At 45.6% G+C, this 23,101-nt stretch overlaps 1 protein-coding gene across 6 annotated transcripts in view; it reads right to left on the bottom strand.

Moving 5' to 3' along the window:
• Window positions 1-3,361: 3,361 nt before the first annotated feature.
• Rassf2 (Ras association domain family member 2) overlaps window positions 3,362-23,101 on the bottom strand; it is a 37,008-nt gene continuing 17,268 nt past the window's right edge. For all 6 annotated transcript variants that reach the window (XM_074074395.1, XM_074074393.1, XM_074074394.1 and 3 more), the window contains 10 exons: window positions 21,726-21,822; window positions 18,710-18,785; window positions 16,581-16,732; window positions 14,511-14,599; window positions 12,389-12,549; window positions 11,495-11,596; window positions 10,427-10,478; window positions 9,837-9,958; window positions 8,559-8,656; window positions 3,362-7,329 (listed from right to left, as the gene is read on the bottom strand). In XM_074074395.1, coding sequence (XP_073930496.1) covers window positions 7,260-7,329; window positions 8,559-8,656; window positions 9,837-9,958; window positions 10,427-10,478; window positions 11,495-11,596; window positions 12,389-12,549; window positions 14,511-14,599; window positions 16,581-16,732; window positions 18,710-18,785; window positions 21,726-21,784 — 981 coding nt within the window. In that variant the 5' untranslated portion in view covers window positions 21,785-21,822 and the 3' untranslated portion in view covers window positions 3,362-7,259. The remainder of the gene's footprint in view (window positions 7,330-8,558; window positions 8,657-9,836; window positions 9,959-10,426; window positions 10,479-11,494; window positions 11,597-12,388; window positions 12,550-14,510; window positions 14,600-16,580; window positions 16,733-18,709; window positions 18,786-21,725; window positions 21,823-23,101) is intronic.

Genomic DNA, 23,101 nt, shown 5'->3' with positions numbered 1-23,101 from the left:
CTTTCAGTCATGAGATGTATCAGTCCCAAGGACCTAATGTAAGCTTGGTGGCTACAGCTAATAACACTGTATTGTTTACCTGAAATTTACTAGGAGAGTAGGTTTTTTTGTTTTTTGGTGGCACTGGGGTTTGAATTCAGGACCTCATACTTTCTAGGCAGTGTTCTTGCCGCTTGAACCACTCTGACAGCCATTTTTTGTGTGTGTTTGTGTATGTGATGAGTTTTTTTTCAAGACAGGGTCTCTCAAACGATTTGCCTGGGTCTGGCTTTGAACTGTGATCCTTCTGATTTCTGCCTCCCAGGTAGCTAGGATTACAAGTGCGAGTCACTGACACGGGGCAGGAGAGTAGGTCTTACGTATCGTCAGCACACACATGCACACACACATGCACTGCATGGTGATAGAGGTGTTAAGAAAGCAGTTGTGGTAATCATTTCTTGAAGTGTATGTATAGCAAATCACTGAGTTGTACACCATGAATATACACCATTTTTATTGTCAGTTATACCTCAATAAAGCTGGAAAAAAAATTTTTTTGGTGGTGGTGGTATTGGGGTTTGAACTCAGGCCATCATCCTTGCAAAGAAGGCCCTCTAACAGGGCCTCCCATGCACAGTGTAGGCAAGTGCCCTGCCACCAAACTGTGTCCTTAGCCCAATGCTTTTCCAATTTAAAAAATGAAAATAAAATCCAAAGTTATGAGTTAATTCCAATGTGTCCAATTTTAAAGCTCCAATATTATGTATTTATGTGTGTATGTATATATGTATAAAGCACATTTACATCAGGGTTAGCAAAACATTGCTATATAAAATATTCACATTGTACTTTGTATTCTACCAAAATAAGTGTTTAGATTTAGTTCTATCCTAAAGTTTGAACATGTTTCAATTCAATTTTATGGCTGTTTCTTTAAAAATTCTCATTATAGCTGGATGTGGTGGCACACACCTGTAATGCCAGCACTGAGGAGGTTGAGGCAGGAAAATAGAGAATTCAAAGCCTGGACTACATAGTTAGACCTTGTCTATAAGAAAGAGAGAGAAGAGGAAGAAGAAAGGAGGGTGAGGGGGGAGGGAGGGAGGAAAGAAGGAAAGAAGGAAGGAGGAAAGAAGACTTCATTAAAATTATAAGCTGCTCTTTGGCTAACAGATAGAGTGAGTGGTCTTATTTATCATAATCACAGGGACATTTTTAGAGTTTAAAGAATTGCTGTTAATAATTACACTAGAATGACAGGCATAGCCTGGAAGTGTCCTGAACTAACACTGGTCCCTATCTGTTGGTCTCCAGTTTAAAATCTCTAAAGTTAACTGGTATTCTCCTAAAGTATTTACTAGTAATTTGTGACTTATGTAAAATTAATTTATGTGCTTACATAACATATGCTTAACTGAAATTATAAATGACAACCTTTATATTTCATGGATTTAAAATAAAATAACAGTATCAATTTTACCCAAGTTCAACTTTTAGTAGTTTGCTTATACTTAAACAGTCCAGTAACCTATTTAAATGTGTTCAGAATTTCACAGTAAAGTCTTGTATTCATGTGAAACTCGATTCAATAATAAATTCATTACATAAAGCAAACAATACTAAGTCATTTCATAAAATCTGCTTCCATACAGCAAGTCAAGAACAGCTGCCACTTTGGCAGAAGGCCAAAGTTGGGTGATTGGGGATATCTAACTTCTATAAGGCTTATTGCTTATTGGGGCAAGACCCCAAACCAACCTTTTCTCTTTCATCTATACCACCTCCATCCCTGTGATACGTGCACAAACGTCTCATTGCCTTTGAAGGGCTAACTGCCTGCTCATCCAGTTCAACCAGCATAAGTAATGCAGCAACCAAAAAGCCATCTCTTGACGAAAATCAAAATAACATTCAGTGGGAACTAATTTATCCAAACCCCCTAAATATAGTGAGGCATTGTCTGGGGAGATGTCATTAAAAGTCTTGCCTTGGCTGTTACTTTTTTTGAGAGACCAAATTGCATTGGACATTGTTCACAACTCACATGGGGTCAGCGTAGTGCTGGGTGTGCTGCATACTCACGTTTTGTTTTTTGGAACTCTCTGGAATTTTTAAAACTACTTTTGATTTACAGTTGTTTGAATCCAACAGTGTGGAGCACGCAGATATGGAGGTTTGACTGTGCACTCGCACACACAGATGGGAAAGATTTGTTTTAAGGAATTGGCTTATGTGACTGCTGGAAGCAGAAGTCCTCCCTCAGGAAGGCCTCACTAATTGGATGAAGCCCAGCACATTATGGAGGATAAGCTGCTCAAAGTCCACCGATTTAAATGTTAATCCTATCCATAAAACAACCTCCCAGCAACATCTAGACTAGTGTTTGATCAAATATCTGGGTACCACAGCGTGATCAAGTGGTTATAGAAAATTAACCATCAGACCTTCCCTAGGGTGGAACTTGGCCTTAGTCTGAAAGCCTTACTCTTAGTGACCACTAGAGCTCTCATTCCCACAGAGGTGAGTCCAGGTCTCCATATCCCTACAAGGTGGCTTGAGGAAACCAATTTCGAGGACAAGGCTCTTTAAGATGGCTCTAGAGCCCTACTGAGCCTGGGTGGAGTCTGGGTGGAATCTAGCCTCACTGTATGGTCACTCCCACTCTTTCCACCATGATCCCGGTTCCCCAAGGCCTCAACTGGAGAGTCATAGGAGGACATACTCATTGCACTTCCTTTTTGGAACATGCTGTGGTTTGAATGTGTCCCTCAAACTAACGTGTTGGAAACTTGATCCCCAATGCAGCAATGCTGAGAGGCAGGACCTGTGGAAGGTGCTTGTGTCAGTAGAGTTCTGCCTCATGAATCCACTCCTAGATTAATGGGTTGTGGAGTAGGTTTATTATCAACGTGAGCTCTCAGGCTGGGGATACAGCTCAGTGGTAGAGTTTGTGCCCAGTGCACACAAGGTCCTGGGTTCAATCCCCAGCACCCACAAAACAAAACTACAGATCATCTCTCCCTAGCATGCTGGCTTTGTCTTACCATGTGATACCTTCTGTGATACTACAGTGCAGTGAGAAAGTTCTAACAGGATGCTAAGCAGATGCTGTCTCCATGGTCATGGCCTCCCAGCCTCCAGAACTGTGAGCTAAATAAACCCTCTGTTCATTATAAATTATCTGGTCTCTGGTATTTTGTTATAACAACAGAAAATAGGCTAAGACAGAACATTGTAGCTAGGTCTAGGCCCACTTAAACCATAAGCTCTTGGGGAAGAAAATCAATTTATCTCTTGAATTTGACTTCACATTCATGTCCCCAACCTTATAAACACCCTTTCCCAATTCAGAGATACACAGACTAAATCCACAGGGTGCTTCTCTTTGAAAAGTGCTTTATTTCAGTAAGATCTAAGTCAGGTGCATTAAAACATATCAAAAGGTTACAAAATCGTATGGCTCCCTACTGAGGCCTTGTCAAATAATGTTAAGATGCTTCAATACATCCGTTTATCAGTTCAGAAAGAAACATTGAACTGGGTCATGTACCATCGCTGAAAAGCAAGTCATGATTACCAAAAGAGTATTTCACAATACTAAAACAAGAGGGAAAACCCTTGCAAAAAACTAGCAATTACATACCAGAAGACATCAGCCTGGAAACACGTCTGCAATCTGCCAGAAAGACACTGACAGGGGAAACTGAGGCTTTCCCTTCACAGCTTGTGCAATTCTGTGCTCAGTTTAAACACGGGGGTGGGACAGAGAGCACTTTACTGTCCCAGGACAGGGTAAACACTTTCAGTTACACTGAAAGAAGGGGTGTCACATTTATGTTTATTTTGTCCTCTCTAGTAGGTCCTATCTCCTCTGACTCAAGCAAGAATTTCTGTAAAATAATTTAAGTAGAAACTCAAAAATGTGTGCTGTAGCAAAGATGCTTGGTGGGGGTCTCCTCCTATCTCGTACTCCCACATCATGGTTTGGTTGCCATGGTCACTGAAATTCCCTTGACGGAACAGAAATTTCTCTCCTAGAGATATGTCCCTGACAGTAAATTCTTCATGACATAAAGCTCTGGAAAAAAAAAAAAAGTAAGGTTTTTTTTTTTTGCTTTTCACTTTTGTTTGCTTACTTGCTTGTTTGTTTATTTGGTTGATTGGTTGTTTTTGTTGCTTTGACAAGAATTTCTTGCCCTTTTTTGGCTCATTTCTCCTTCCTTCCTCCTGACACTAAATTATCACCCAATTCCACAGAAAAGAATTCTTGTCAGGATGTTTTTTGTACAGAGGAAAAATTGAGGGGGGGTCATCATATGCCATAGATATGTTGATAAAGTGTCTTTATCTGGAAGTTTCTAGGACAGAATATTATTTTCTTTTTGGTAGGAAGGAGAAAAGGTGCAAATATGTCTCTTGAAGCATCAGCATGTCTTATCAAAACCTTGACCTTAGGCGTCTGTACTTTTCTCGGGACAGGTGGCAAATCTCCTGAGAGCTCTCAGCTTACCCTCAACTGGAACCTGAAGTCCTTCAAGCTGGGAGACCAGGGTGCACACCCCTCACCATCACACCCATCTGTGCTTCTCGGCCCCTTCCCAAGTGACAGTCCCTTTTTAGTCATTACCTTCCCACTAATGTGATCACCAAGAATGTGACCAGTGCTTAATTCTACCACCCCAGTCAGACAGACTCAGGGTGTTTTCCTTCACTTGATCACCTTGTAACATAAACCTCTGCCAAAAAAAAAGGCCAGATGCAACCCAACTGCTTTTCTCAAGTTGGAAAACCCTCTACATCGGCCTTTTGTTCTTCACCCAACTTCGGATTCATTGTACACAATTACATAACCAACACAAGTCAGTGGAGGAGTTCAAAGATGCGAGGCCATCCAATACCAGTGGGAAAATGGTCCATACTGTGATAGAGGGTGTGTTTCAGCTGCTGCTATTTCAAAGCATTCTAAAGTTCATTTGGGGTTTTGTTGTTACCCTTCTGCTTTATTTGTTTTGGGCGAGGGGAGCTGTTTGGTTTTGGTTGGTTGGTTGAGCTTCTACCACTGAGCTCCACACCCACCAAGATTCCAAACTCCTTGATCAGGTTATTCAGAGGGGAGAAATGACCTCCACGGACTGGCCACAAAGGAAGCGTGTGGCCTGCATTGGTGAAGTGTGTAGAATGTGCTTTTCCCCTACTTCCACCCAGAACCCACACTTTAAAAAGCCAAGTTTACTTTGGTCTCCCATTCTTGGAAAGTGACCTGGCAAACTGGTGTTATGCGACATTTCCATAGTTAACACTATTGTAAAGTGAGTGCAAGTTACAGAAACATTTATAAACCAGAAATAGCTGTCCAGTAAGAGTTAGTGGTTAGTAATTTGCTTTGTGGAAATTCTTCCTCCCGGCCCCCAAAGGAGAATTATTGGGGGCGAGGAAGGCTTTGAACATTCAGGAAATGAAATTCTCCAAAGCATTTTCTCGATATGCTGCATTCACAAATCTGCTCTTTCCCATCTGTAACAGAGGAAGCCTCACCCGCCTCCAAGCCCCTCCCCACCCCCCTCCCATTCTGTGCTTTTTGCAGAAATCACCTAGGCGTATGATTGACACTAAGCCTTCTGGGTTTCTGCCCCACGCCCCATGGGGCTGGTGGTGCTGCTCCCCGCAAAGGAAGTAAGAGATCTCCAGCAAGATGGCTGGTGGCAGCCTGCCATCTTTCTGAAGTCCACAATGAGACCACAGCTGTGAGCTTTTTAAAGCGGCCTTGGAAAAGCCAATAGGCACAGGCACGGGTGGGGGACCAGAGAGTGCCTGGGATGGGAATGGGTCTGCTGCAAAAAGCCACCTCCCTTTGGGGACACTGGCCAGTGCTCTCCAAACCTTCCTGGGAGAGAAGGTGAAGAAGAGGTGGGGAGCACCCAGACCACAGCAAGGCTCAGACACCCCTGATTTTGGCTCCAAGCATCTGTCTGTCCCCCCTCGAGTGATATCAGTCACACAGCTGCTTGGCAAGTTTCCTGATAGGGATCCCAGGGGACAGGCAGTCCCTGCCCTTCCCCCCACTGAGGTTGCCTCTAAAGATCAGCAAGGTGGCTGCCCTGTCCTTCCTCACAGGACAGTCTAAAAGCATCCCCAAGCAGCAGGACAAGTCCATCTCCACACACAAGGTGAGGGAATGTGCAAGAATCCAGAGGTTAGAAAGAATAAAATCTTGACTTCAAACACATAGTCCCCAGCTCCAAGTGCAGGAAGACTTGCTGATGTGAGATGGGCTGGCCCTGAAGACACGTGTCATTTAACCAAGTGACCTCTACCCTTCCCTTTAGCCCTAAGAAAGGAAGTTGGAAATTTCCTGGCTACCATCTCAGAACAAGCCAGGCTCAGGGCACATGAGCCAATCAGTGCTGTATGCACACCAGCAACACCTTTGTTTCATGAGACTCTCCTTCAACCCAAGGAGGCACCAGAGAGTTCGTTTGGCAGCTTGGTGAGAAACACGCAGGCTCCCTGACTTCTTGAGGTGGCTGTGGAGCAGGAACAGAGGCTGAATCCATTCTTTTTGGGTATCCACACAGAAAAGCACATTCGTTTTGTTATTTAAAACCATCAAAGTTTCCAGTGTAAAAACTTGTGGCCTCATTGCTTCTACCCAGGATGGGTTATCTCTTCCGATCTATCTGACTTGCCCCAAGGGGATGGGGCTGTTCTTTTGTTAATTTCTAAGGACATCATATTCACCAATCCTTCTAGGCATATAGGGAGGTTTTCTCTTAATATATAAATCCCCCTAATGGGGAGCTGGTGGAGCCCTTTTGCCTTCCACACATGGGTGATATGCATGGCTACCCCAGCACTGGAGGGAAAACATCTTTTCTTTAGCCAAAGCCTCTCAGACATGTCCTTTTTTCCTGTCCATGAGCAGCGCTTCTACCAGCTCATGGCACTCATGCTGGTTGCTTGGAATTTAATTGCATGTGAAAGTATCAGAGAGGCACATGGACTTGGGTTGTGTGTGTGTGTGCACACACACACATGCACACATATATATTTTTGGGTTCTCCTTAGAACAAAACTCAAAAGTCCTTGCAAGTGGAAGAGAGGAGAGCAGGGATCCAAGGACGGGTAGTTGTCTGCTGGCTTCTCCATCCTGCTCCAGGGAACCATGATGGCTTGTCTGGGGCTGGGGAGGTTTGCATTTAAATGTTTCCATGGGAGGAAAGTACCCAGCTTCCTGTGGGTCTTCTGGGATCAATGGCAGCCCCTGGGGTGTCTGTGGCTTAGATTGTTGCTGGGGTCTCGGCAATCTCCTCCAGCCTTTGCCGAATCATTAGCCGGAGCACGGTGTACCTGGGGAGAAGGTGAGGAAACAGCGTGACTAAGAGGCCGTGGCACCATACCACCCAGGTAAGATGTGGGCGTGCCCCTTGCTTCCATCATTGGCCAACCACTTCAGCATGAGAGGGAATAAAGAGGCTAAACCTAAATTAGATTATTTTACTATAGTTGGAAAGCCTGGTGAAAGAAGTGTAGAAGCTGGAAAAAAAATTAACAGCAGAACTAATTAGGGTTCCATGAACTGAGTGCTTACTACCACCAAGGTGAAAGACAGGAAGGCTGAAAGGGCTTTAGAGGCAGGTGGCTAAGACCACTTCCACTGCCAAGACAACCTTCCTGAGCTCTCCAGGGTCTTGGTTGGCACTCCCTGTCCTCACTCCTTTAGGCATGGGGTGGCAACACTCAACCTGGGGACTCCATTCTCCACTGAGGTGACCCCAAACTCTACCGCTGTCTTTGTAAATACTCCTTCAACAAATGCTCCTCAAATTTCCCCATCTGAGAGGGCATCCATTTCCTGCTGGGAGCCTGGTCATTGCCTGGGATAGCAGGATGCTGTGGTTTGGACACGGTTTGAGTGTGTCTCCTCAATATTCATGGTCCCCAGTAGATGGGGAGGTAATGGAAGTGTTAAAAAGTGAAGCCTGGGAAGGTAATTAGGTTTTTGGGGCACTGTCCTCAGAAGGGATCAACGTACTTATAGGACCCCCAATAGCTCTCAAAAGAGCAACTTGTTATAAAAAAGCAAGTCCGGCCCCTGATTTTTTTTTTGGAGGGGGGGCTTCCAGCTTATCAAGTGATCTCTTCTGCAAATGCCCCCATCATGGTCATGCTATCTGCCTCGAAGGTCTTGCCAGAGCTAAGCAGAAGTGGGCCATGCTTTTGGTCCTCCTCTGTGAACAAAATTAACCCCTTTTCTTTTCAAATTTCTCAGCTTCTCGTATTTTGTTGTAACCACAGAAATGAATTCATAAATGGGATTTGAATCTGGACCCCCTCAAAGATTTTAAACCAACACTTTCTTTTCAGGGCTCTTTCATAAAAGGAGAAAAAAAAAACACACTTTGATGACTCACACAAAAATAAAAGGGAGGAAAACCAATACACTTAATTTTCCTGTCCCTGTCTGAGATCCAGATTTATCAATGGGCAGCTCCCAGAAAAATCTCACGAGACCTGACCCACACAGCAGCTCACAGGACACCAGGGGAAACTCAAGCAGCGACAGGGCCCATGCTTACTTGCGCATCAGCTTCTTGACTTCCCGATCTTCCTCCTCCTGGAGCTTCTGAATGAAGCTTTTAAGGACCGGCATCTCGAACTTTATGTACTGGGCCACCTGGGGAGGGAGAAGTAAATGTAGGGGGCACACTCCGCTCCCAGCATTATGCCAGTTTCTTTTGCCATCATCTTCCCACAAGGCACAAAGCCTTCAGAAATGTGTTTTTCCACTAGCCCGGGATTTCCTTACAGACAAGAACCAAGCCTTACTCTTCTCAAAGCTGGCTCAGTCTGCACTGGTTCATTTATAAGACACTGTGTCACAACTTCTCATTTTCCATTTCATCTCCAATCCATGATTTGGGAGTTGGAAAAGCACTTTCTCTTAAAACAGTGATGTAAGGCTGGGGATATAGCTCAGTGGTTTAGTGTTTGCTTCGCATGCATGAGGCCCTGAGTTCAATCCCCAGTACCACAAAAAACAAACAAACAAATTTAAGGAATCGTCATGGGTCAGCATGACAAACAGGCATTCAGAAGAGACCTGGCTTCCAAGAGGCTGTGAGTGGCTCCGTGGTGACTTAAAGACAGGAAATGGTGTCTCCTCTCCCACCAGAATCTCTCCCTTCTGCATCACCTTTCCTTCATGGGAGAAGTGTATTTCCCCACCCTATGAAGCTTGACCTTGTGACTTGCTTTGGCCAATGGAATGAGTGCAGTCACAACTTATGCCAAATCTGATTGGAGGTTTCAAAAGTGCTTACGTGCTCCACCCTGGATTTATGCTATCAGCCATGAGGAGCACTCCAAGTAGTCACTGTTTCTTCACCCTGAGTCTCTGAATGAGACACACAATGCAGACCTGAACTCAGCCTACAGCCCAGAGCACAGCAGTTGCTACAAGCTGACAGAATCATGAGCAAAAAAAAAGTGAATGTTTGTTGTTGTAAGTTATTGCGATTTGAGGCTGTTTGTTACCTTAGGAGAAGCTGACTAATATATAAAAGAAGGCAAAAATCACTGCTAACTTCTTGATGGTGTTGGAGTGTTTGCAGAAACTTTGCAAACCTCTTACAGTATCCTAAAAAGGCTCAGGAAATTCATGTCTTCTGTGGAAATCACTTTCTGCCGAGAGCATTGCTCTAACAATTCCTACAGGACACTCCCTCAACTAAGAAAACCTGGTATTAAAGAATGACAGTCAAAGGGGACATGGTCCTTGCCCAAAAAAGTTGTGCTATACCCCATCAAATCCTCACCCTCCTGAGGACAGACCACCGGATCAAAAGGGAACTCACATCATAGGTGACTTCCTCCACCTGGTCCTTCTCCATGAGGAACACTTTGGAGACCTGCTCACACGGGCCCTGGAGGATTCTGGCAATCAGGGGAAAATCGGTGTTCTTCAATTTCTGTTTCTCTGGAACCACATACACCAAGAACAGCTTTGAGTCTGACCTGACCCTTTCACGGTAGTGGTCCACTCAGGGCTCCAAATGGACCAGGCACCTTAGGAGATGCGCCTGTACAAGTCAGGAGACTGGTTTGTAAGTGAACAACAGGTGTGGTTAAAACCTCCTCCCACTCGTCTCACCACACTACATGGCCTCAAACCCTTTGGAAGGGGCCACTTGGGAGGAACTGGCTTTATCTGCCTCTGCAGAAAATCTGGTTCTTTTTCAGAAAGCTGTTAGGTTTTAGGGTTTGTTTATTGCCCATATATAGCATCCCATAGTGGACTCGTCCAGCAAGCCCACCAGCCTTGGAGGCAAACATTTGGAAGTTTCCACAGCCCAAGCAACAACTGAATGAGGCAGAGGTATTTTTTTTAACTTGCTATTTTAAGTTAATTAAAAGTTTTGGAGTACACTGTGTGCCTCAGACTTACCACCGCTGGTGTGGACCACGTACAAAGCAAACTCTTCTGCCGAATTCTCAATCTGAATCAGTAGAAAAAGAGACTCGTTAAACATCCTCGCTGTGAGCCATATTCCAGGCTTCTCTGAGGAGAAGGCTTTTCATTTACAGCTCTCAGAAGTGATGAGGGGATGGGGCCAGCAGCTAACTTTAGCAAAATAAATGCTGCAAAATCCAAAAATTGTGCTCAAAATGTTTCAGATTTTGGAGCATTTCAGCCATCGGGTTTTTGGATTAGAGAGACACAACTGGTAATAGTGTGAAGTCTACACACTGTTCACGTTTCAACTCATCTTACACTCATGGTGGCTGGATAACACTGTACCATCCTCCTCCCCTCACATGAGGAAGCAGGAGCAAAGGGAGGTGAAGGCATTTGTCTCATTCAACAGCTCACAAGTGTCCTTGGCTTCCAATAAATGCTGGTCAGACCCAGTAGTATGCACCTGTAGTCCCAGCTACTCAGGAGACTAAGGTGGGAGGATTACTCAAGCTCAGAAATTCAAGACCAGCCTTGGCATCTCAAGAAAAAAATCCGAACCCAAAATATAAAAATGAGAACACTTGGTCTCCATAAGAATTATACAGGGATTGCAGAAAACAGAGTAACAGGACCTTAAAAGCACTCGTGCACTATAATTTGCCCTTCCATTTAAGTATCAGTTTTCAAAGTAGCATCCCAAACTGTGTTGTGCAAGTCAGTCTGTGCACTGAGCTCCAAACCAGAGGTCAGACTCTAGAGTTGTTTCATGGCACCTCACAAAGTCCCTGAAGGTCTATGCTTCTCAGCCCCTTGCAGACCTGCTGGACAGGCTCCCTGCCTTCTCCGAGTTGCTGACTCAGCGTGAGGGATACAGCCCAAGAGTCTGCTTTTCTAACAAGCTTGGGGAGCGGGGAGAAGCTATGCTGTAGACCTTGCCTTGAAAAGGAAGAGTCTAAAGATCCCAAGCCTCTGACCAGCGCCCCAAACTGCACACTCACCATACCTCCCCCGCCCCGCAAGAGCCCCCAAGGTACTCAGCCAGCAAAGGGAACTAACCTTAAACTTGTTAAGCAGCAGCTTCAGAACCTGCGGGGTGGTCATGGTACTGTTGATGCGAACATTGGTGACAGAGCCATAGGCCGGCGTGAACACCGACGTCTGCCAATAGAGAGGTCTGGCTCAGGGTGGGAGTAGGGACAAGGGCAGAGCTCTAAAACCCAGGTGGGTACAGGGCACAGTGATAACAGTACTCAAAACGTGCTCCCTTGGAGCCCTGAAACAAGGTGGTATGCATTGAGCATTGGTGCAGCAAAGCAGAGCTTAGATTTGTCTAACTCAGTTCACGCTGCCCTGAGGGAAGCTTGGGTCTGAGCTCCCAAGGGACCAGATAATTGGACCTTCTGTCCAAATAAAGCACTCACAAAGACCCTTTCCCTGGGGCTGTGGCAGGAGGAGTCCTCTGGCCACTCTCCCATCATGCACTTGCTGAGATGTGAACCAAGCAGCAGGAGGAAGGGAGGGGCCATCTAGCTTGGGTGGGGTGGGAGATGGACTGGTCTGAGACCACTGCAGGTCAGTCCTTAGCTCAGGGAAAAGTCATACTATGCACCTGCTGAAAGGCCCAGGGTCAGGAAGAGGGTACCATGCAGATTCACCTGGGTGGGGCGGGAGTGAGTATTCATGAGATGTTTTTAGAGCTTTCAGTGTACAGCAGGGGCTGCTCTGTGCAGCCTCACGGAATTCACCCATCCTGGGGGGAACCTCTGACCTGAGATCCGTCAGCCCTCTCACAGCCAGCACAGCCTGCAGCCTGCCCATAACCCAAAAACTGAGGAGCACAGTTTTCCAAGGTCCCACCAGAGACCACATGGCTCTAGCCCGAGGTGACAGATGCCGAGGAAGGGGTGTTGCCCCTCTGAAGCTGTCCTCTTCTCCCTCCACCTTCTCTACCTTGTGATTGTAGAAATGGCCATTGATGGAGAAGCGGTGGCGTCTGATTCGACGCTGGTCACTGGATGTCCTCACATTGCCACGGCGACGCACCCCAACATCACTGCGTGTGCGCATCAGTTGTGGGGTGTCTTCCTGCACAGGCTTCAGGCCCCTCACATCTGACAGGAAAGGAGGGAATAAGCTCTGTTTGCCTGAACAAGCTGCCATATAGTCCCCTTGATAATCAACACAATGGCACTCACTGCCTTCCCCCAAATATGTTGTATTAAAGTGATTTCCTGCTGGAGGAGAGGTATGGTACTAATTTACTGAGAAGTAAGACAGTGAAAGGGTGGAACACAGGCCTCCCAGGTTCAAGTCCCAGCTCCACCCCTGCCATGTTACTAGCCCCTCTGTGCCTGTTCTTCATCCATAAAAGTGCATAACAAGGTTGGGGGCATGGCTTAAGTGGTAGAATGCCTGCCTAGCAAGTGTGAGGCCCTGAGTTCAAACCCCAGTGCCGCCAAAAAAAAAAAAATGCATAATAAGAGCACCACCTTAAGTAGCAAGGACCTCAAAGAGTTAGTACACATACAGTGCCTAGAACGGTGCCTGGCACAGGGTCAGGTGATCTAAGGGCTTGCAAAATACTGAAAACTAACTCTGACACATGGCACTGCATCAATGAACCTTGAAGACGGGTATCCTGAGTGAAATTAGCGAGTCACAAAGAGACAAATACTGCTGGGGGCGTGGATCAAGTGATAGAGCACCTACCTAGCAAACACAAAGCCCTGAGTTCAAGCCCCAGTTTTAAAAAGAAAACAAGATGAAGTGCTATATGATAGCACTTGTAGGAAATACTTAGAGTGGTCAGAATCAGAGAGAGGTAAAGAAGAATGGTGGCTGCAAAGGGCTTGGGGGGGGAGGTTGGGGGAAGAGGGGAAATGGGGATTATTGTTGAATGGGTTTCTATTTTATTTTTCAGGGTTTTAATTTTATTTTTTGCAGTGCTGAGAATTGAACCCTGGGTCTTGCAAGGCTAACTAAGTACTCTACCACTGAGCTATACCCTCTAGTTTCAGTCCTATACGATGAAGAGTTCTGGAGATGTATAGTAATGGTGGTTACACAACAATTATGAATGTATTTAATAAAAAGCAGGAAAAATACTTAATAGAGTACATAACTATAAACATATGGGGTCCCATGACATATTTTTATCCATGCATGCCTATTATGTAAAACACTGACATTAACAGAATTATGAAGCATGAGGAGGTTGGTCTGGTTTTTTTTAATTTTTGTAAAGTATGTTTTATATACACTCATATATATTCACATATATATATATATATATAAAGATTTGCAAACTGACAATATCTGTCAAATTTTCAAATGTACATAGCCTCAGACCCAGCAACTCTACCTGAAAGAATCCTACAGAGGCCCTGACAAATGGGTGAAATGTCACATGTTTAAGGCCACTGACTGCAGCCTGGTTTGTCACTGCAAAGACTGACAATGCCTTAAATGTCTATCAACAGGAATGATTAAATAAATTATAATTTTCCCATATAACGGAGTACTGAAGGGTTGTAAAGGACAAGGAAGTTCTTTATGGATTTGTATGGCGAAACCACAAGATAAATTGATAAATACAAATTAAAAACTGCCATGTGCAAAATGCACCACGTATAAAAAGGGGAAGAGACGAAATTGTATCCAACTCCAAAGGTTTGTGAGTGTGAATTTGTCTGTATTTGTACAAACTAACTCAGGAAGGATGTGCTTGGGTTGATTATAGGGAGGGAGCCTCAATGGTGGGTGGACAAGGTGGGAGTTTTTTTGGTTTTTTGTGGTACTGGGATTTGAACTCAGGGCCTATACCTTAAGCCACACAGCCCTATTTTTGTGCTAGATTTTTTTGAGATAGGGTCTCACAAACTACTTGCCAAACCGTGATCCTCCTGATCTCTGCCTCCTGAGTAGCTAGGATTACATTTAATCCTATTTAATATATTTTGAATTTTGAATCGTGAAGTTTAGATATTCACAAATCAACCACCATTTATAGCATCTATCACAGCAGCTGTCACCCAGTTGACCCCTATCTGGAGGCTCCTCCTATGACTGGTACCTGTGGGGCTCAGTGTCTGGTCACTCTCAGGAGGCGCGTCCACTTCTGAGATCTGAATGTTGGGCATGCCAAGGGGCTTCAGGATGGTGCTGGGGGGAAGAAAATAAACAAAAAGAAGACTGGTTTAGCCACTGTGGAGAGATGCCCCCACTCCAACCCCATCCTGCAAGGGGAGCGCTTTGCTCGTGCCAGGAGAGGTACCAGCATATGAAGGATGCAAGTTGCGCTGAGCATCCCAGAGGCTGGCCCTGCTCCCAGGCTGAGCACTGGGTGGAAAGTGGTGGGGGGAGGGGGGGTCAGAGGAAAGCAGATGTTCCTTCCCAGCTTCTGCAGCGACACAAGCACCCAATTCATCGAACCCAGCAAGGAGAACTCCACAGAACAGAATCCGCGTGTTGCCTGCACCGAGTTTCTAAGCACGGGTGGGCTCCATGGCTTATTTGAAAAACTCTAGTAACAGCCATTTGCTTCTCAAGTCAGGATTCCAGTTTGGCTTCATTTCAGTTGGAGGAATAACTCAGAAATTGCTTCTGGCATCTACAAGGAGTGGCAGGTAATAGATTGGCTGCTCCAAGGTCACAGTAGCTTTGAAGGTGGTGCTGATGACAGCATCCTCAGGGTTACAAGGACAGAGTCCCCAGCCAGCCTGGAGAAAGGGGCACAGCTGGCAGTCTGAGCTGAGACTGGGATTGTCTGTGAGAACACTTAGCACCCACATCCATTGCTTCCACTCCCTGGTCCGAAACGCTCTTTCTCCCTGAAGCAGAAACTGGCCTCAGCATCCTTCTATGCACAGCAGTCCAGGCATTCACTTAAGTTTAGCTGGCATCAGGAACACATTCCTGAAAGCTCTCAAAGTATTTGAGGACTTCAAGAGCCGACCAAGACAGTGTGATGCCACAGGGGCCAAGGGAAGGACGAGGAAACAAGTATGCAGATTGAAGGGCTCCCCAAAGGCCCCAGAGTCAAATGGAATTTTTTAAATCATTTCGCTTAGAGAACGGAATGTAACAATGTAGGGGGTCAAGGTCAGGCAGTGAACAGAGTTTGGCCCACTGGAAATCAGATAGAGTGAAAGGGCTGAAAGCAGCAAAGTTAGATGAAACCAAAGAACTTTGACCAGACATTCCGATGCCTAATTGGATGGGCAATAACTTTCCTCCTTAAATTTTCTTGGAAAGAACCCAGATCAACCCCAGGGCTTGGCTACACTGTAGAGATCTCTCAGTTGTAGAGAAGGATAGACTTGGCCATGGAGTTTAACAAAACGTTCCACATGGCCCACAGAGAGGGCTTGGCTCTTCTTTAAACTAGAAAACACATCACTGTGGTTTTGGCTTAGCCGGGTACCCTCCACCCAGACTCGGGCCTGAATGCAGCCAACATCAGCAAGTTTCATGAGGGAACAAACCCAGTCACTTGATCCTAAAAACCAAAGTCCCAGGACAGTAAAAAGGGTGTGCCTACAAGATGCATTTGGCTACACATCTGGTCATGGAGAGTGGGGAGGAACACACACCATCTTCACAGACCCCCCAGTGGGGACCAGGAGGAGGGGACATCCCAGACTCCTGCCCACATGCCATGACCTGGCTCCAGGTGTGGAGCAGATCCTTGGTTGACCTCACTCGGCTGGCTCAGATGAGTGCTCTCCCAGGACTGAAAGAGCACTGGTCAGAAGATTCAAGTCCTAAATGTTTTTGGAGCAGAGCCATTCTAGGAGGTATGGTCCCAACGGGAAGACACTTGCACATCGACATCATGTCAGAAATCTATAGGCTTGGCCTAGTGAACCACTAGCAACATCCCCAGACACCCAGATTCTCCATGAGGGAGGACACGCATATCCATCACCTCTGACTCAGCACCTCCCCTCCTCGTCTGACCTCACTCATGATTGTAGAGAAAGGGTGGAGAACCATTATCACACCAGTGTCGGTCCCTTTTCTCCTCATCTCAAGCCCAAAGCAGGTAGGCACAGGGGCCAGGATGACGTTTATCTGTTTGAGGACACACAGAAGCCCCAGACACTGTGGTCTCCTCTGAGTCTGTCCATCTCCCCTCACTCACCCTTGGGCTCCCAGGTTGCAACCAGAGTGCCAGGAGGAAGAGGACGGAGGGGGACGGATGCGTTCGTTGTCATCCTGCATCTGCAGACGGATGGGCCGGCGCAGCCCCCAGGAGATGTTCAGCAGCCCCTCCACAATGAATTCATCTTCTTCCTGCCACAAAGGAATCAGCCTGATGAGCCCAGAAAAGCCCCGCAGAAGCCAGTACCATGCTGGGGAATAAAGGATAGCATCCTCATGTGTCCAAGCCAGTTGTGCCCGGACTGTGTTAACAGGATGTGAATTATTCACGTGTACGCGTTCAGAGGCACGCTCTGCTGAAAAGTTCTCTGACACCCTGAAGTTGACCTCAAAGGTCAGCCCAAAAGCTGCTGTGAAGAGGATGGGGGTATAGCTTAATGGCAGAGCACTTGCCCAGCATGAGGGGGTCCTGGGTTTAATTCCCAGCACTGCAAGGTAAAAAGAGGTGCTGTGAAACTCAAATATACATGTGCAATTTATAAAAACGTTTTTGTTGTCTTTACAGTAATGACTTTTAAGAAATCAGAATACATCCTTTTTTTTATCATTTTTACATTTACTCACATGTGTATACATTGCTTCTAATGTAAGTGAGACTAGCCACTCTAGTAGAAGCAAGAACTAAAGCCTTGAATTAGCGACTTTCTCCTTTTCTATTCTACAAAGAGAAGTGTCTTCAGCTATAATATATGCTTAGCAATCTGACCTGCTGGGTGAAAGAGATTTAAGGCAGCATTTTCCCAAGTTTATTTACAGAACACTAGCTCCTCTAGCAGACGAACCATTGCCTTAAAAGGGTGTCCAGTGATCATGATGTGGGAGAGGATGAAATCAGATTTCTTAGCATAACTTCTCAGCGCCTGTAATAAGCTAATGTGCTATGTTATGACTCTCCAAGAGGTGAATAAATCCTGCAGGAATTCCAAATTTATACTTCAAGATTGTTGACTAACAAGAAGGTAAATGTGAACCTTTCTAAGGCATTGATATGTTCTAACTCAGAGAACAGATCTCATGAGACCTTTTATTCTTGGAGCACTTTGAGGATTTAACCCCAGGAATGCTGTTTTTGAACGAGAATCCTGCTCATAACCAGGCACTAATTAATAGAAGCTTTGAGGACATTGCCTAAAAGGGTCAGGTTTTTTTCCTCCACCCTCGGAAAATCCCTTCTGAACCTGTGTTTTATGGTCAGAGCCCACAGGTGTCAGACATGGGTCATGGCCACGTCTTTAGGATGAGCTCTATGGGTGAAATGATGTCTGCCCAGTAAGCACCCAACCTGAACCAAAGGATCATCCTTGGGGGTGGGGAGTAAAAGGCAGCAGAAGAGGAATGAAACATCTTTAGGGCATTGGGAGTCCTGGGGGGAAATGCTTCATGTAAGCACAGACCATTTATATGGCCATCCAGCCGGCCAAGGCTGGCATCCATATTTCACATTGCACAACTGTGGGAGGAACTTAACCCACAATAGGACGTGCCTAAGTGGAGTGCTTTGAAGAACACCGCATCCCATCTCCTATCCCGGACAGCCCGCCTTAGCAGCTGAAATTCCACCATCTGCTATCTGTTTCTCTGGATTAAATTGCCATGGCTTGAGAACCTGAAAATGTGTTTGAGAAGGTATTACACATTCCTCCTTATCAGTCAGGAACACTTGAGTTTAAATTACTCCACCAGCCGTCTTCGCCACTCACCATCTATCTGATAACAGGTTTTACAGAAACAGATAGATGATGGGTAAGCTTAGCCTTAGACTGGGGGCTGGGGAAAGTCAGGGGACAGAAGGGACACTCTGAGAAGGCAGCTGAGAAGATGACTGCAGTTGGGGGAAAGGCTGAAAGTTGCCCCTAAGAGCTTATGTGACCTTCCCAGTTGCTTCAGCCAGAGGACTTGGGCCCAGACATGTAAACGTGGAAGAACCAACAGAGGCTTCCTTGCAAAGCACCCCAAGACTCTCATTGACATCCTAAGTGAGAGGCCACTTGCAATGGCAGAAGAAGCAGGGACATCTGGAGGCCTCAGGGCCCCTCAGACCCAGGACACATAGGGTAGGGCAGCCCAGCTGGGCAGGGGCTTCCCAGGACTTCCCTGGGGACGCCTTACCTCTCGGTGTCGGAGCTGCAGGTTCTGGCCTTCGTAGTATAAGTTATAGGTCTTAAGGTGCAGGAGAAGTTCATTCCTTTAGGGAAGATTTCAACATTCCAACTGAAGCCATGTTTCATGCAGTCATTCCCTCCTTTCCTCACCTCCAGCCTGGCCTCAGTCACCCTCTGAATGTATGTCCGCATAGCTGTAGGTGCGCACACACAAAGTTCCTCCACCACCACCCCATTACCATCTTCCCTCAAGGGCAAGAGAGTATGCACCAGCCCGGAACAGACTATGAGAGAAGCAACTCCAGGACACCAAGGCAGCCTTGTCTGCAGACAAAGGCTGGCATATCTCAAACCAAGCTGGTTCTCCAAGTTAAGATGATTCTGAGACATATACCCTTTCAAGCCCACAGATGGGGTTTCTCCCACCTTTCCACAGCCTCCTACCTCATGCACATATACCTACAGGTTTTTGTAAGACTCAGAATCTTCTAGGCTTTCAGAAGGTTCACAGGGTCAAGACTGGGCTATGCCAACTTGGACTTCATTGACATGACCTTATTGTGTGCTTAAAACCTTACAGACTCAGGGCTGGTGGAGTGTCTCAAGTGGTAGAGCCAGCCTAGCAAGCATGAGACCCTGAGTTCAAACCCCAGTATCACCAAAAAAAAGTTACAAACTCCCATCAGCAATAAAATGGAAGAATACAAGAAGTTATTGTCACACAATGGAATATTATACAGTGATAAATATATAAATGCACAACACAGAACATGAATGAATCCCATAGGTATTAAGTAATGTGAGTGAAAGAAGACAGACACTGAAGACAAGATATTAAACAATGTCATTTATATAAAGTTTGAAACGGTGTCAGAATTCAGGACAGTGAGTCACCTTGGGAAGCAGCAAGTAGATGCAGGGAGAGGCTTTGGGGACCTGGCAATATTTATTCTTCATAAAAATGCTTTCTATATATCTAAAAGTTCATGTTAGGCTGAGTGCTGCGGCTCACACCTATAATCCTAACTACGTGAGAGGAAGAGATCAGGAGGATGGAGGTTTGAGCACAGCCCAGGCAAAAAAGTTCGTGAGATTCCCATCTCAACCAATAAAAAGCTGGGTATGGTGGTGCATGCCTGTCATCCTACACATGGGAAGCCTAAATACGAGGATGGTAGTACAGGCCCTCCAGGCATACACACAAGATCATATTCCCAAAATAACCAAAGCAAAACGGCCTGGGGGTGTGGCTCAGGTGGTACAGCACCTACCCAGCAAGTACAAAGCCCTGAGTTTAAACCCCAGCACTGGGGAAAACAAACAAACAAAAAAAACTGTTACTGCACGCTAAGAGGAGCCTGCAGGAGGAGCCTTTGCCTGTTCACAGACAGGAGGTCAAGAGTTCTGTCCTTCTAAACCCAGCCATCCAATGGAGACATCAAAACCCACTGGAAAACCCAAGAAACTCCTGACAAGTTAAACCTAAATAAAGGAGTAATTCAACACAATCTGGAATGAATTATTGGAAAATGTGATTCCAAATAATCTAACCAAATGTCATCATCTGCTGAAACCAGAATTTAAAATTATTGGTTGGTAGGCGATCCTGGGTAAACCTCAACAAAGAAGTAAGAATGCTCTGAGCCGGGTGCCAGCAGCTCACACCTGTAATCCTAGCTACTCAGGAGGCAGAGATCAGGAGGATCGCAGTTCGAAGCTAGCCTGGGCAAATAGTTCTCAAGATCCTATCTCAAAAATATCATCACAAAAAAGGGCTGGCTGGTAGAATGGCTCAAGCTGTAAGCATGAGGCCCTGAGTTCCAACTGCAGTGCCACCAAAAAAAAAAAGAAGAAAGTTCTGGATCTCACAGGGCAGGCATCTGTGTATATCTACAACACCAGGTGTATCTACAACAATTTAGTCTCAGATAAACTAAACATTTTATAAGATGGAGAATGTTCGGTATATAAAATCCCTGTGGTGGACATAAAAATATATTTTCAAAATTACCATGGAAAAAAGTCCATTTGGGGACTAAGGATACAGTGGTACAGTGCTTTGCCTGTTGTTTGTGATACCCTGAGTTTGATCCCCAACATCACCAAAAAAAAAAGAAAGAAATCAATTTTACTTCAACCTTTGTCACAGAAAGCAATGAAACCTCTCTTCAGAGGACACCAGTGCCAGCTGAAGCAACAACCAGCCTCAGGACACACTACTCCAGCCAAGAACCCTCCCCATCAGGTAGTGAGCTGTGTCTTAGACTGTTCCAGCTGCTACAACAAAATACCATAGGCTGGGAAGCTTATAAACAACAGGAATTTACTTCTTATAGTTCTAGAATATGGGAAGTCCAAGATCAAGGTGCTAGTAGTTTTGGTGTCTGGTGAGAGTGCATTTCTCACAGACAATACCTTCTCCCTGCATCTTCACCTGGGGGAAGAGCAAACCAGTTCCCACCACCTTCTTTTCTAAGGGCACTAACTCCACTGGTGAGGGCTCCACCCTCATGACCTAATCACTTTTCAACACCATTACCCTGGCGGTTAAGTTTCAATAAATGAATTTGGCAGGGGGGGAGAGGGGGCAGACACAAACATTCAGACCATAGCAAGCAGCTGTCAGCCAATACTTCCTCCTAGAAGCCCTACAGGACAGCACTTCTTTCAAGTCCCCAAAAGGTACTGTGTGCTGCTCCCCTTTTCTTCCCTCCCAGGCTAGGCTGAGGTGCATGCTTTTACTTCTTTTTTTTTTTTTTTTTTTTTTGGCAGCACTGGGGTTTGAACTCAGGGCCTACACATTTACTAGGCAGGTGCTCTTAACACTTGAGCTACCCCATCAGCAAAGGGGCATGTTGCTGACAGAACTAGTCCAAGTTCAATTGCTCCATTCCTTCTCATATACAAGGTCCCTGACTCTCTGGCATGCCAGAGACACCCCTCTTCCAGTGGCTCCCATCCACCCACAAAGTCCCAACATGAGACTGGCCACTGGGACTGCAACACTATAGCAAAAACCTTACTTGGAAATGTATTTATCTTGTCCACAGGGGACTAGGGAAGCTTGGTGACTGTAGTCCATTCTTCCTTTCTCTTTTCATCAGCAGGAGGGGCCTGTAACTGAAAGAAGACAGAGGTCAAGGTCAGTGTACTTGGGAACTCAGCCGTAAGTGGCAAGGGGAGGAAATCAGAGCACTTGGGTCTCCTTCTCCCCTACCCACACCCCCAGATCCATAGCTTGGGCTCCCCAACGTTGAGCCAGGGCTGGTGAGATGCCACACTACTGACTGCTACCTCTGCTGCCCACAGGCTCTGAGAAAATCCACCCCTAGGAAAGGTGACAACCTTGGAGGACACTCCAAGAACAAATGCCCCAGCCACAGAGAACACTGACACCAAGTTGGTCCCAAGAACTCCGGAAGTAACCTTCATAACACAGAAAAGAGACTCATCTGACAGGACCAGCCCAGATTTTACTGGGGATGGGAAACCACCTAAAATGCCCGAACAGAGTGGGGCACAGTAAACCACAGCATATGATCTACAGGTGCCGTTAAAATGCCATAATGTGAGAGGAAATTTTATTACTTGGAAAATAACAATACACTATGAAAATGAAGATTATGAGAATATGAATCTTTGTTTAAAATATATGTAAAAAAGGGCTGGCAGAGTGGCTCAAGCAGTAAGAGTGCCTGCCTAGTGAGGCCCTGTGTTCAAATCCCAGTACTGCCAAAAAAAAGAAAAAATATATATATGCATGTAAAAGTAAAATGTGCATACATAAACACATGAGTAGGTATGATACATATAATCAGATATGCACACATATGTCAGGGTTTCTAGACTCAGCACTACTGACATTTGGGGCTGGACTATTCTTTGCCATGCAGCATAAGCTGTTTACCAGCTTCTCTGGCCTCTACCCACTAGGATGCCAGTGGCACTGCCCCAGTCAGGACAATAAAAAAATGTCCCCAGACATTACTAAGTGTCCCGTGGGGCAAAATTGCCTAGGGTGTGAACCACTGACATAGATGAAAATGACAGGCTGACATAAATGAATGAAAGACTGGCTTTATCTAGGTGATAGCATTACCAGATTTTTTTTCAAACATTTTATTAAAAGAATTTTCAGGGTAACAGGGTGTGGCTCAAGCGGTAGAATGCTTGCTTTGCAAGTGAAAAGTCCTGAGTTCAAACCCCAGTTCTACCAATAAAAAAAAAAAAAAAGGGTCTCAAAGGTCTATATCCCCAGGATGATTTCAGAGACAGAAAACAAAGGTCATTAAAGGAAACAAGAAGAGATACAGGGTGTGACCAGTGAGCAGTGGTGTGGCTCCAGATGAGCCTGAGAGGAGGGGAGTGGGGACTACAGCATGCAGGACCTCAAAGGAAG

The sequence above is a fragment of the Castor canadensis genome, chromosome 5 (genome assembly GCF_047511655.1).
Source record: "Castor canadensis chromosome 5, mCasCan1.hap1v2, whole genome shotgun sequence".
Lineage (NCBI taxonomy): Eukaryota > Metazoa > Chordata > Mammalia > Rodentia > Castoridae > Castor > Castor canadensis.
This window is presented reverse-complemented; position numbering and strand designations above follow the sequence as displayed.